This window comes from Mus caroli, unplaced genomic scaffold, assembly GCF_978045245.1.
Source record: "Mus caroli unplaced genomic scaffold, Mus_caroli_1 scaffold_10, whole genome shotgun sequence".
Taxonomy (NCBI): Eukaryota; Metazoa; Chordata; class Mammalia; order Rodentia; family Muridae; genus Mus; species Mus caroli.
The window spans coordinates 34,685,369-34,699,030 of NW_028227265.1; the positions used below are offsets into that span (position 1 = coordinate 34,685,369).

General features: G+C 48.8%; 1 protein-coding gene across 1 annotated transcript; it reads right to left on the reverse strand.

The window, feature by feature from the left end:
* Window positions 1-9,279: 9,279 nt before the first annotated feature.
* Window positions 9,280-10,795, reverse strand: Ccl17 (C-C motif chemokine ligand 17). Its single transcript, XM_021171012.2, has 3 exons — window positions 10,687-10,795; window positions 9,969-10,086; window positions 9,280-9,512 (listed from the first exon to the last, which is right to left on the reverse strand). The coding sequence occupies exons 1-3, from the start codon at window positions 10,754-10,756 to the stop codon at window positions 9,419-9,421; spliced, it is 282 nt and encodes a 93-aa protein (XP_021026671.1). The 5' UTR covers window positions 10,757-10,795; the 3' UTR covers window positions 9,280-9,418.
* Between the last annotated feature and the right edge of the window lie 2,867 nt (window positions 10,796-13,662).

The window sequence follows — 13,662 nt, forward strand, 5'->3', positions numbered from 1 at the left end:
GCACCTCATGGCGATCCTCAGGCTCCCGAATACTGGCATTGCAAGCATGTCCCATCATGCTAAACCTGGCTTTTAAAAAAAATGTGTTTTTTTCATTTTATGTGTATGTATGCATATATGTCTGTGTACCAGGTTTGTGCAGTGCCCAGGGAGCCCAGAAGAGGGTGTCAGACCCCCTGGGATTGGACTTAGAGTTGTGAGCCACTATATGGGTGCTGGGAATCAAACAGGTTCTCTGTAAAAGCAGCTAAGTTCTCTTAACCATTGAGGAATCTTCCAGCTCCCTGGCTTCTTAGCTCTATGGAGTCTTTGGCTTAGAATCTGGTAGTGTGGCATCTTGTTTCCCCTTGTTCTGAAATCACTTGGTTAGTATAGGCAGCAGAGGCAGGCCACATCTTTCCTGGGCTTTGGTGACAGCTGGGCCTTAAGAGGTCTTGGAGCTGAAGCATGAGGGGGTGTAAGTGAGACAGGTTATAGAGGTGAAGGCCCTCAGGCTTTGCAGATACTCCTGGTTGAGCTGAGTCTGCAGGGAAGCCTGCCATTGCTTGAAGCTGATAGTTCTCTGATGTTACAAAATACTGCTTCACCCAGTATGTGGTGATGGAGATTCGGAAGGCTAAGCAGAAGCCCTACCAGATAAGAGTGGAGGCGTGGCCAGATGGGGACACCGCAGGATTTGTTTGGACAGTTCAACACTGGCTGACCATTGGAATCACTGGGCAGCTTCCAAAAATAAAAACAACCTCCTGTGCCTGGGTGTTATTTACAAAGACAAAATCAGAATCTTCTGGAGTGGTCTAGGGTAGCAGTGTTTCTTGAGGCTTTCCCAGATGATTCTAAAGTGCATTCTGTATTAGAGAAGAGTTTTATCACACAGAAAACAAGGTAAAAAACCATCCCAGCACCTGTAACTCCAGCACTCTAGAGGCCGAGGCAGGAAGATTGAAAGTTTAAAGCTAGCCTGGGCCAAAGGTCTAGGTCAGGCTAGACTACATAATGAGACTACGTTGAAAACCAAAAATCCCAAGCAGATATATTTGAAGAGCAAGAACCTAGGGTGTGGCGGGACAGTGGTGGCGCATGTCTTTAATCCCAGATCTTGGGAGGCGGAGGCATGCGGATATCTGAGTTCGAGGACAGCCTGGTCTTCAGCGTGAATTCCAGGACAGCCAGGGCTGTACAGAGAAACCCTGTCTTGAAAAAGAACCTACGGTGCAATCAGGTAGCCCTTAAGAGAATGGAGCAAGTTATAGGGCCACATCATCTGGCTTAGAGCAGTAGAGGTGAGCTATAGTTGTGGATGTGGAAGAGCTAAAGTGTCAGAAGGATGTGTGTGTGTGTGTGTGCCCCCATGCATGCATGTGCACAGGAGAGAGAGATGGGGGTGGTGGTGAAAGGAATATTATAAATATCTAAAGGATACATGCATATATATAAAACTTGAGTACATGTGACAAAGATGTTCCAGAAAACTGGTGAACACTCCGGGACAGAATATGTTCTGGAATAGAGATGAGATGGGGAAGCAGGCTTTCAGGGTAGAGGGATAGTTGGTTGGTTAGTTTGAGACTGGGTCTCATACAGTAGCCTAGGCTAGCCTAGAACTCACCTTGTAGCTTAGAAGGTCGTCTTCCTGCTTCAGCCTCCTGAGTGCTGACACGAAGGTAAGGCACCACATCCACCAGCAAGACTGTTGATTTCCAACCCAAGGCCTCCTCACACATGCTCAGCACACTTAGCCACTGAGCTACAGTCCCAGCCCCTGGTAAGTCATTCTTTAATGTATTTTATCATTGATTTATATGCCTTACGCATACATGTATTTTGTATCTTAGGATACTTTATTTGTAAAACAAGGGAACATAAACCCCAAGCCTTAGGAAAACAAAATCCCGAACCTCCTGACAAGGATCTTCAGAGACAGATTCCATATGTGGAACAGCGCAGCAGCTACATAAAGAGTCTCCATAGCATGTAAACACTAGCAGGCAGGAGGCAAAGGCAGGACGGAGGGTCCAAAGCCATGCTGGGCTATAGCAAGATGCTACCTTCAAGAAGAAAGTTAAAAAAGCAAGCACACTGACATAGCAGTACTGCGGAGAATGTAGCACGGAGCGGGTGAATACCGACCACACAGAACCTTACCTTTTCACTTATTTTCTGTGAGCGCTTGTGGTTGTCACAATTTGTATGAGGTCGTCAGAGGACAACTTGGAGTTGTTTTCCTCCTTTCGTGTGTGTGGGTTCCAAGATCAAACTTAGGGAGTTAGGCTTAGTAGCAAGGACCTTTCCCCGCTGTGCTTGCCATCTCCCTGGCCTGATGCAAAATTTTTGCTAAAAAATGCACAAATGTATAAAATACAATGACACGGACGGGAGCACGACAGGAAGTGGTCACGGCATGGAGACGTGATGAGGACGCTTACCAGCAGGCTCACCAAAGAACAAAGAACAGTTTGGGTTGTTGAGAATGTCACAAGGAAGAAGGAAGAACAGGGTCCCGAAATGGACTTGGAACAGAATGGAATCATCCCAAACTGAATGTATTAGATCATCATATGAAGTGATTCTCACTACATACATACATACATACATACATACATACATACGTACATGCGTACATACATATAAGCATGTACCACTTTATGAGTCACCTACAAAAATTTTTTGAGATTTATGTGTTTGGGTGTTTTATCACATCTATATATGTGTACCATATGTGCACAGGGCGCCCAGACCGAAGAGGGTATTGAGTTCTCTGGAACTGGAGTTAGAGATGATTGTTAGTGGCCAGGTGGGTGCTGGGAATCAAAACTAGATCTCTGGAAGGGCAACACGAGTTCTTAACTGCTGAGCTAACTCTCCAACTGAAAATTTTAAAAATAAGACAAAAGAGCTACTACATAGAAACAATAAGAGCCCAAAATGAAGTGGAAATGAATGGGGGGGGGACCCCAGAAAATACCAAAATAATCACTTAGATGCAATTTAGGAATTATCCAGAAATTAAGAGTTGATTTATAGGTCGAGAAAGATGGATCAGAATTTAAGAACTTACTGCTTTTCCTGAGGACCTGAGTTCAGTTCCTAGCACCCATGTCAGGTGGCTCACAGCTGCCTGTGTGTCCCCTCCAGGGAGTCTGACTCCTGGCGCCTTGCCACCCACATATACTGACACGTACACAAAAATCTTCAAAGGAAAGGGCCATCTACAAGAGAGAAGTCGAGCATGGTGGCACATGGCTTTAATAACAGCACGCAGGAGGCTGAGGCAGGTGGATCTCTGAGTTACAGGCCAGTGTGGTCTACAGAGCGACTTCTAGAACAGCCAGAGATATATAAAGAAACTGTCTCAAAATAAAGGGGGGGGGGAGACAAAAGATCAAAATAAAAGGTGGTGATGTTTCACATTGAAAATAGTTAGATTCAGGACGATTTATAGCTCCTGGAGCCCTGAACACAGAGTACTGTGCATTGTCTAGGAGGCCTTGTCAATTCTCAACCCTTAAAGGAGTAGTGTTCATGTATGTAATCCTAGTAATTAGTAGACATGTGTAGGACTGACTTCAGAGTGACCCTGGACTTCACAGGAGACTCTACTACCTCAAAAACAACCCCCACCAAGCCTCCCATGGGACACTGAAAATGGGTAAAGTAAAACAGAGGCCCCAGAAAAGCACTGCTTACAGGCTCATACCTAATGGCTCGCTCAGTCTTATACAACTTAAGACCTCCTGCCTAAGGGTGGCACTGCCCACAGTGGGCTGGGCCCTCCCACATCAATCACTAACCAAAATACCCATAGACCTGCCTGCAGGCTAATCTGATGGAGGCATTTACTCAATCGAGTAACCGATCAATACAGGTAGGATGCCCACGTCACGTCAACGGGACCACAAGGCTACACAGGGTTTCTGTAAGGGTGGTGTGTGAGGCAGAAAGTAGCTACTTAACCGGGTCCACCCTCAATGGGTCCGTGGAGGGCCAAGTTCATTGTTGCTGGGGAGATGTGAGGGAAGGGAAGGTAATGTGTGAGAGCCCACAGCCAAGCTGTGGCAGAGACTGGAGGCAGGAGAGAGAAGGGCATGTTGAGGGAATATGACAAGGAAAAAGGAGCCCCTTACCTGAGTCTGGCTGAAGGCTGCCCAGCTGAGAGTCCAGAATTTCAGCAGGGCTAACAAACCTTGCCCAAGATTGCCTACATAGAGACATGCTTCCTCTCAATAGAGATAATGCAAATAAAGATGTTAAAATAGCAGGGAGAGATGGCTCAGTGGTTAAGAGCACTGACTGCTCTTCCAGAGGTCCTGAGTTCAATTCCCAGCAACCACATGGTGGCTCACAACCATCTGTAATGGGATCCGATGCCCTTTTCTAGTGTGTCTGAAGACAGCAACACTGTACTTAGATATATAAAATAAATCTTTAAAAAAAAAATAGCAGGGAGTCAAGCTGAAGGCCTGAGTGTATGTGACCTTTAAACTCAAAGGTCCTTACGGATTCACAACTGGGAAAGGGCTAGCTTCTTTGAGAATCTCAAAAACATGTTGAGATTTTTGTTGTTGTTGTAGTCAAAACATGTCTTAACTCCCTTGGGACCTAGGATAATAAGGATTGAATTTAATCCTTGGGGCCTGTGGCTTTATCCATACTCCTTTCCAAGGCACCCTAGAAACCACCTTATGATCTCATTTAAAAATGTTCCTAGTTGAACATGGTCATGCATGTCTTTAATCCAGTATGCTGTGTGGGTGTTCCGTCTGCATAGATGTCTGTGTACCATGTGTATGCCTGGTACCTTTGGAGGCCCAAAGAAGACAGCTGTGAGTGGCCACGTGGGTGCTGGGAATCAAACTGGGGTCCTGTGGAAGAGCAGCAAGTGCTCCCAGCCACCAAGCCACTTCTTAGTAAATACCAAATCCGCTTCATACTGACTTGTCCTGAAGGTTTTTGGTTGAAAAGTTAAGGTCTTTGGAAAAGTCTCAGAGACTGAGGGTGGCACATACCTTTAGTCTCAGCTCTTAAGGCAGAAGCAGAGGCAGAGGCAGAGGCAGAGGCAGAAGCAGAGGCAGAGAGGCAGAGAGGCAGAGAGGCAGAGAGGCAGAGAGGCAGAGAGGCAGAGAGGCAGAGAGAGAGGCAGAGAGGCAGAGAGAGAGAGAGAGAGGCAGAGGGGCAGAGGGGCAGAGGGGCAGAGGGGCAGAGGGGCAGAGGGGCAGAGGGGCAGAGGGGCAGAGGGGCAGAGGCAGAGGCAGTCACATCTCAAGTGTTCCGGGCCAGCCTGGTCTACAGAGTAAGTTCCAGGACAGCCAGAGCTACACAGAAAAATCCTGTCTTGAAAAACAAAGAAAAAGAAATGAGCTCTTATAAATGTCATTGCTTATTGTGTTTTTATCGAAGCAATAGACACATGACCATGACAAAGGGTTTCTCAGTATGTTTCCCAGCCTGCTCTTGGGTGCAAGCAATCCTCCTGCCTCTGTCTGCTGAGTGGCTGGAACTACAGGTATGTACCACTGCCCCTGACTTTACACTGTCATTTTTGTTCTGTTTTGGAGTTAGGCTCTCCCACACTCCAGGCTAGCCTCAGACGGACCTTGTTACAGATAATGGCTCTTGCCTCCACCTCCCCGGTGTGCTGAGGTTTGCTCTGTTGCTGTATTGTAATGCTAAGTTCTATATCCCAAGGTCTAGTTGCCTCAAAATAAGTGAATTTTCATGTATGCCAGCTTTTGTTTGCAAACCTTGCTTCTTAATTTAAAACTGTTGGTTGAATAAAGATGCCTACAGCTTGTAGCTGGGCAGAAGAGTGGTAGGCAGGGCTTTGGTTCCCGGTCTTGGGGTCTGAGGAGAGACCACAAGGGTAAGGAGAATGGGGAAGAAGGCACCATGGAGTCGGTAAATCATGAGGGCGTGGCCATGAGGGCTGGTCAGTTGGAGTAGGAGTGGTCCAAGCAGAACACAGCAAATGATCTCTTGGGATTTTGACAGGGAAGTAGACAAAATAGTATAGAGGGTTAATATTTGCCCTGCTCTAGTGTTTTAAGGGGTATCATAAATATTTCATTTGGGCACTGAATGATCGCAGGTGGGGTAGAAACACCCAGTTAATGCTTACTGTAACCCAGGCCCACGGATTAACAGCATGAGCTTGTAATGATTTTTAAAAACTCACAAAAGTTGGATCACAGAGATACAAACACCATTTGGTATTTATGGCCTTGTGATAAGTGGATGAGAAACAGTTACCAGTGAAGGAAATAGAAGCCTGTGGGCTTCTCGCCCAGTGCTCTTAGCGTTTGCCCAAGCTCCTGGTGTTCGTGGCCCTTGGAGTTCCTGTAATCCACTCACCCCCACCCCTATCTTGCTAACTCTGGTAGTGTATTGGGTTATTTCCTGACCTCTGCTCCCCCAGGGGACCATCTGACCAACTACAGACATCCCTGTTTAAGGTCTTCCACAGCTTCAATCAGTTAGGACTAGTGCAGCTATCATCAATTTTGGACCTCTATTACTGTGCCATCGCGCCCCCTGGTGGGGTATTGAAGAACTGCCCAATTTCAATTTCCACTTTTTTTAATTGGATATTTTCTTTATTTACATTTCAAATGTTATCCCCTTTTCCAGTCTCCCCTCCCCCTGCGAAACTCCCTATTCCATCCTCCCTTCCCCTGCTTCTATAAGGGTATTCCTCCACCTACCCAACCACTCCCACCTCCCCTGCTCTCAGTTCCCCTACACTGGGGGCATCTATTGAGCCTTCATAGGCCCAAGGGCCTCTCCTCCCATGACAAGGCCATCCTCTGCTACATATGCAGCTGGAACCATGTGTACTCCTTGGTTGATGGCTTAGTCCCCGAGAGCTCTTGGGGGACTGGGTGGTTGATATTGTTGTTCTTCCTGTGGGGTTGCAATCCCCTTTATCTCCTTCAGTTCTTTCTCTAACTCCTCTCTTGGGGACCCCGTACTCAATCCAATGGTTAGCTGTGAGCATCTGTCTCTGTATTTGTAAGGCTCTGGCAGGGCTTCTCAGTAGACAGTCATATCAGGCTCCTTCAATTTCCACATCTTAAAGGGTGTTTCAGTGTTAGGGATTCTCTGAAAATTTATTTCCCTGTAGGTGGTGTCCATTTAGGAATTCATCCAGTCATGTTGACAAAATATATTATCAAATGTTCACTATATAAATTTACTGAGTTAGCTGACCCAAGTTATCAGAGACTGTAAACTTATTGGGGGAATCTAAGCCTCCCTAAGTGACAGGTGACATTTGGCTAAGATTAGGCATGTGTATGTCGGGCTTGGAGTGTTTTACAGAAATAGGAAGACCATGGAAGTTCTTGTGGGCGTGGTGGTGTTTTGCATGGAGCAACGAAGGGAAACTGTATTTCAGAAGTGGACAGGGGAGGCGCTTTCAAGACAGAAGGACCAACGGATGCCTTGCATCCCTTCCCACTGTCCACCCCCTTCCCCATCCCCATTTCTACCCCTCTCTTATTAAGCATGAGAGTCTTCAAGCCACAGTTCTTTAACGTGCCTCCAGGAATGTGGGGGCTGTCACCACACACACCTTGCACCCTCTTCTTCCTTCTCCTGGCATTTTGTTGCCAGTTGTGGCCCCACACTTTCTCTGCCCAGTGGCCTTGAAACAACCCCTTTTCTCTCTCCAGGGCCCACAGGACACCTCTCATGGGTCTCTGCGAGCGGCCCTGCTTATCTGAGTTTGCCCAACAGATGTCTCTGGAAGGCTTGCTCTGGTAGAGCAAAAAGTGGTGGCGCATACCTTTAATCCCAGCACTTGAGAGGCAGAGGCTGGCGGATTTCTGAGTTTGAAGCCAGCCTGGTCTACAGAGTGAGTTCCAGGACAGCCAGGGCTACACAGAGAAACCTTGTCTCAAAAAAAAAAACAAAAAAAACAAAAAACAAAAAAAACAACAACAAAAAAAAAACCCAACATACTCTGAGGGCACCTTTCTTCTGGAACACAGGATGCAAGCCTCCAGTAGGGGCTCCCCTTTGCCTCCCCCCTCCCACCAACCATCCTTTCTCTCTCTAGTCACTGGATTCAGACGCTTTTTTTTTCCCCACAAAGACTCGGTAGGAACCTTAGGACTCAGAATCTTAAGCAGTTGTTGGAGGGACACTCCTGGTGCTCGAGGGAGAGAAGTCTATTGTAGTAGAAGGAACCCTGGGTCCACAGAGAAGCCACTTCATGGCCACCAGCCTCCTGGTTGTTAATGTGGTGTTCTTGGTTCTACCCTATTCGGACACTTAGCATTCGTTCTTCAAGGCAAAAACTGGCCACAAGGTGGCAGCAATAGGTTAAAACAAACAAACAAAAAAACCCTCAGATAACTCGCTGTTGCAGCCCAGACAGACTGGGAAGAGGAAGAAGACCCTTGCTTGTGCTACAACCTGACCTAGAAAGAGAGGCATGCTGTCTGAGCATGGTTGACCTGGAATACCGAGACCTTAGCAGTCCAGCCCCAGCTCTGAGCTAGGCTTGGACACAGGGCTTTCTAGACTCCTGTACCATTCCTTCAGCGGCTCACGGAGGTCCCAGAGTGCTCATAGAGTCCTCTGTAGAATGGCAGAGTCAGGTCTGCAAGCACACATAGGCATAGTTTAGTGAACCACCAGCATCAGAGCCCAGTGGAAAGGTAGCCAGCCCCCAAGAGCCTGGGAAGAAACCCCAAGGGCCTGTGCGGTCGGCATCAACAGTGCCCCATGTACAGAGGGGACAGAGGAGGAATCGTGAGCCTGGAGCTGGGGGCAGAACAGACTGCAGTGGGGGGCACTCAGAAATGAAGGAGGAGAGACAGGGCCTCCAGGAAGGCAGACACTCAGAAGGGTCTGGACATGTGGCAGGGTCCAGGGCAGGTTGGATGACTTCAGCTTCATGTGAGACAATAATAGGAGCTGGTCTTGGGGTGATTGGGACACTTGGGGTACAGAGAAGACAGGCCCTCCTTGGGATTCCTTTGGACACTTTCCATTGGGTACAGAGGGAGGGGGACACTTGTGAGGGACCTGCTAGGCTCCTTTACCACCTCTGCTCTGCCCTGCCCTTGACCACGTCTCTCCAGTTCCACCTCTTATTTGTATGGGGCCATGTGTCCCTCTCAGCCTCAGTTAACCTGGGCAGAGCAGGCGCAGCTGTCCTGTGAGGACTCTCCCTGTGTGATCAGCTAGAATGGCAGGCGTTCTGCACTGTGGGGACAGAACATACTGACCCAGTCTGAGGGAGGAAGGCTTTATTCCATTGCTTTTTTTTGTGTTTGCCTGTAGCGCATAAGAGTCCATAAAAAGGGGACAGGGACTTCTGCTCTGTGGCTGCTCTTGGGCTCTGCTGGTCACAGACCGCTTTATGTTGAAACCATGGACAGCAGCCCTGGCATCTCCAAATGCCTCAGCGGGAAGGTCACGGCCTTGGGTTTTTCATCAATCTGATGGCCTTCTTCACATGCTTGTCTTTGGGGTCTGCACAGATGAGCTTGCCCTGGACAGTCACAAACCTATGTAGGAGAAGGCAGTGAGTAAGAGCCTAGGAAGGCCTTCAGGGTTTGGCTACCAGCCACATCTGCATTGACCTGAACATTGAGCCATAGGACTTCATGCCTGACCTCCCCTCTCCTCAGAGCACCTTGAGCCTGAGAGAAAGAGCCTCAGGCTGCGTGTTAGTCTCTACTCAGCTCAGACCCAGAGCGAGAGGTGACAGTATTACTGCCTACTGGCTCTGTTACCTGGGATGTCCTATCCATCTTGGAAACTCAGTTTCACCATACATAAAGAGGTTGGACCCCCTCAGCTGTGTGGGGTACAAGAGTGTCCCTGGGTTCCCAAAACTGCCTTTAGGGGAATCAGGCTTGCCCTCTCTTCCTTCTTTCCCAGTGGCCTTCCTGGGCACTCTAAGGCCCACCCACTTCCCATTCTGGGTTCTAGGCAGAGGAGTGGGACAGAGGGATACTCACACGATGGCATCCCTGGAACACTCCACTGAGGTCTTATACCAGCTCACCAACTTCCTGATAGGAATGGCCCCTTTGAAGTAATCCAGGCAGCACTCTCGGCCTACATTGGTGGCTCGAGCTGGAAGAGCAGTAGGAAGCAGGTGTCCTGAGGGTCAGGCCATGTGCCTGAGGACCCATGGAATGTTCCGATGTATGCCTGTGTGAGCCTGTGGGTGGGGACTGCATGTACTCTGTATTCTGTTTGTTCCTGGTGTGTGTGTGTGTTCTCCTTGTGTCTGCAAGTTTGCATATTCATCTGTGTGTGTCTGCATATGCAGCTGTCTGAATCTAGGAACCTCATTTCAACTTCCCGTTCTAAACTAAATATAAAAGTCTTTTCATACATTCTTGGAACCAATTCTCCGTTGTTATGTTGTTCCCTGATGATACATGAAGCCCATTAATGAAACAAATGGTAGCAATTCTGAGAATCGTTCGTTCTGCATCATGAGCCCACAATTAAGGCCACTATGTCCTAAACATCTCAGAATAAGGTATGTGTCCAGGTCAGGTGCCTGACATCAACCATTATCCTCCCTCCAGTGCTCCTGTGGCCACCCCCTTGTGACCCCTGTTAAGAACAGACAGGGTATAAGTCACACAGCTTGTGTCTCTGCCTTGGTCTCTGTGTGGGTGAATGGTTCCCACCTGCCCTATCCTGTCTGTGCCCGGCTCTTACCAGCTCTGGCATGCTGCAGAAAAGTCCCCAGAAGCAGAGCAGCCAGGAGCAGCATCTGAAGTGACCTCATGGTACCAAAAGCTGAGGTGAAGGTCTTCGTGGGTCCTTCTGCTTGTCTTGGTGCCCAGCATTGAGGTGACCTATTTAACCTCTCTGGAGGTCATCCCACACTTCCTGTCCCCTCCTATAATCCTTCCAGACTAGAGAAATTCAAAGAATATGAGATAACTTAGTAGAAGCCCAGCTTGGGAATGTTTGTGGCTTTCCAGAGAATGGTCACTCGACTCAGGACAGGGGAGGGGGTCTGTGTCTGGGGCAAGGGCAGTGACTTACTTCTCTTTTCAAAGGGAACATTTCTTGGTTCCTCTATTAGCAGGATCCAAGGCCTCAGCCTCAACAAATCTCATCCCTTGTCCTAGTACTGGTGAACTTCCTTTGTGCCTGGTACCCTGTGGAGGCAGGGTAGGGGCCCAAACAGAGATCATAGGGACTATGCCAGTCAGGACTCTGGGGTCCAGAAGGCTAAGCTGAGCGGGGCTTTAATCACGGTGTATCTGCATGTGTGCTTCAGTGGGTTGGAAAGCTCAGCTCCCAGAAATAGAGCACCACCTCGTTTCTGTTATGAGCAGAATGAATGGGGGGTGGGGGTGGGGCGATGCTCACCTCTATAGGAGCTGCATGCCAGAGGCTGCCCTAGAAGCCCGTAGAGCATCCCCAGGCCTCAAGCAGACTGTTAAGAAACCTGTGTGGAACTTTCAGCATACCCAGACTGTTAACAACAGTGCCCAGAAAAGAGTTTCAGGACAAGTCACTATTAAGCAAAGCCAGGGTTTACTGAGAAAAAGAACCAACATCCCAGCTACTGGGGAGGCTGAGATAGGAAGGTTCCAAGTTTGAGGCCAGCCTGAGCTACCAGGGTTCACAGGTGCTGGAGAGATGCTATCACAATAAAGGGAAATGTCACTGCTTTGCAGTGTGACCCAGGGTGTCTCACAGATAAGGCATGTGCCGCCATGTGTTTTACTCTTTAAAATTTTAATTTATTAACATTTATTTATTACATTTGTGTGCATAGGTGTTTTGCACGCATGTGCTAGCAGACACTCTACCACCTGAGCCACACCCCAGCTCCTCCTGCCATTTTGTTAGAACTTTTGGCTCTCAGTCAGCAAGAAACACAGACCGAGGCTGAGGGGGGCCCCTTACCCTTCTCATGTCTCCATTTTCCTTCAATCCTGCCCTACGGCCACAGCATCACTAAATTTGCTCATTCTCCCAGACTAAGAGGTCTTCCAAGGCCAAAGCCGTCCATTCTCTAAATACCTGTCCCCAGGTGTGCAGTACTGTGGCAGGCAGGTGCTAAGGCTTTGAATCTGACACTTGAATTCTGGGTCTGGCTTCTCCTTGCCCCTAAGTGACCAGAGGCAGTTTGCACTGACACCTCACCCTCCCTCACCCCCTCTCATGCTGTCAGGTCTGGCTCCATATTAATCATTGAACCACCATTAAAATTTCACTAGAAGGTAATGATGGTAAGAACCAGGTGGTGGTAGCACACGCCTTTAGACTCAGTACTTGGGAGGCAGAGGCAGGTGAAGTTCTGTGAGTTTGAACCTGCTATGTTGCCCTCTTGCCCAGGCTACTCTCAAAAACCTGGGTTCAAGAAATCCTAGCTGGGCGGTGGTGGTGCACGCCTTTAATCCCAGCACTTGGGAGGCAGAGGAAGGCGGATTTCTGAGTTCGAGTCCAGTCTGGTCTACAGAGTGAGTTCCAGGACAGCCAGGGCTACACAGAGAAACCCTGTCTCAGGGGTGGGGGTGGGGGAGTGAGAGTAAGAACAGCAGCCGTTATCTATTGAGACCAGTCTCCTGGAAACAGTGCTCAGAGTATAAACCCATCAGTCCCAGGGACACTCCTGAGATCAAGAGGAGAAAGTCCAGGCATCCTCTCTCCCCTGCAGGATGCTGACTATTTCAGGTCCTGAGGCCTGGGCTTTCCCCTACTTTGTCCAAACTTCCCTGTGGGCTGGGTCCTGTGCCATTGTTTTACTGTGTGACCTGGGGCATCTCACAAATGTTCTTGGGTGTCAATTCCATCCCCTGTAGGGGGAAGTCCACATAGTTCCCAGGAGCCTACTAAGATGGTAGAACTGGCAAAGGTGGGATCTTCCTTTGGCCATCCATCCTAGCGATTCTCTGCTTCCCTTGGAGTCCCGTGGCTGCCAGACTCTCTGCCCTCCCTACAGTCACAGCTGAGGAGGGTCTTTGCCTTTAGCTTGTCTGGCTGCACCCCTGTTCCCCAGGCTTCCAGTGCTTCAGACAGGATGCAGGGGAGGCTGACTGTCCTTGTGACCATAGAGAAGATTATATATGTCTAGCAGTGTCCCAGTTAAAACTGGTTTGGTCTGGCCTGAGAACCAGGTAGGAGATTGTAACCTGGAGACAGGAGCCTCACGCTTGAGGAAAAGGTGGCTGTCTGCTGATCCGCATCTTATGGGTATCTCTTAACCTCACTGCACCCCTGCTCTCCCTGGACTCCCATCCTCATCCCTGCACCCTCTTCCCAGTGGTTCCTGTGGCAGAGGCCAGCACATGCTGCTCTGTGCTGGAGCACAGTCACTGATGAGTATGCTGAAATCAACAACTCTGTTGCCAGGGACACGGCCTGAGCACGGCTTTGGAAACTCCCCACATGGGTTTCAAGGTCTCTGTTTGACTGCACACTGAAATATTTTCTCCAGAAAAAGGTCCAAATCCCCCATCCTTCTAGGGAAGCAGCCAGCAGCAGGAACAGAGTCTCTGAACATTACCTCTTGACTTGAGGCGGGCAGGACAGCCGTTGATTCAGGTCCTGGCAGCCCATCACCTACTCTTGGGGAGGTTCCCCAGGAAGTGGGGAAGGAGCTACAGGTGAGATAGACACTGTGGAGGGCTGTCTAAGAGGATGTGACAATTCGATAGTCTTTGCAGGTAGAAT

Excerpts from the sequence above, each read along its gene's own strand:
- Ccl17 (XM_021171012.2), bottom strand. The coding sequence starts at position 10,756 with ATGAGGTCACTTCAGATGCTGCTCCTGGCTGCTCTGCTTCTGGGGACT. Across the intron at positions 10,087-10,686 it reads TCTGCAGCATGCCAGAGCTG|CTCGAGCCACCAATGTAGGC; the intron begins GTAAGAGCCGGG and ends CTGCTCTTCCAG. Across the intron at positions 9,513-9,968 it reads TGTTCCAGGGATGCCATCGT|GTTTGTGACTGTCCAGGGCA; the intron begins GTGAGTATCCCT and ends TCTCCTACATAG.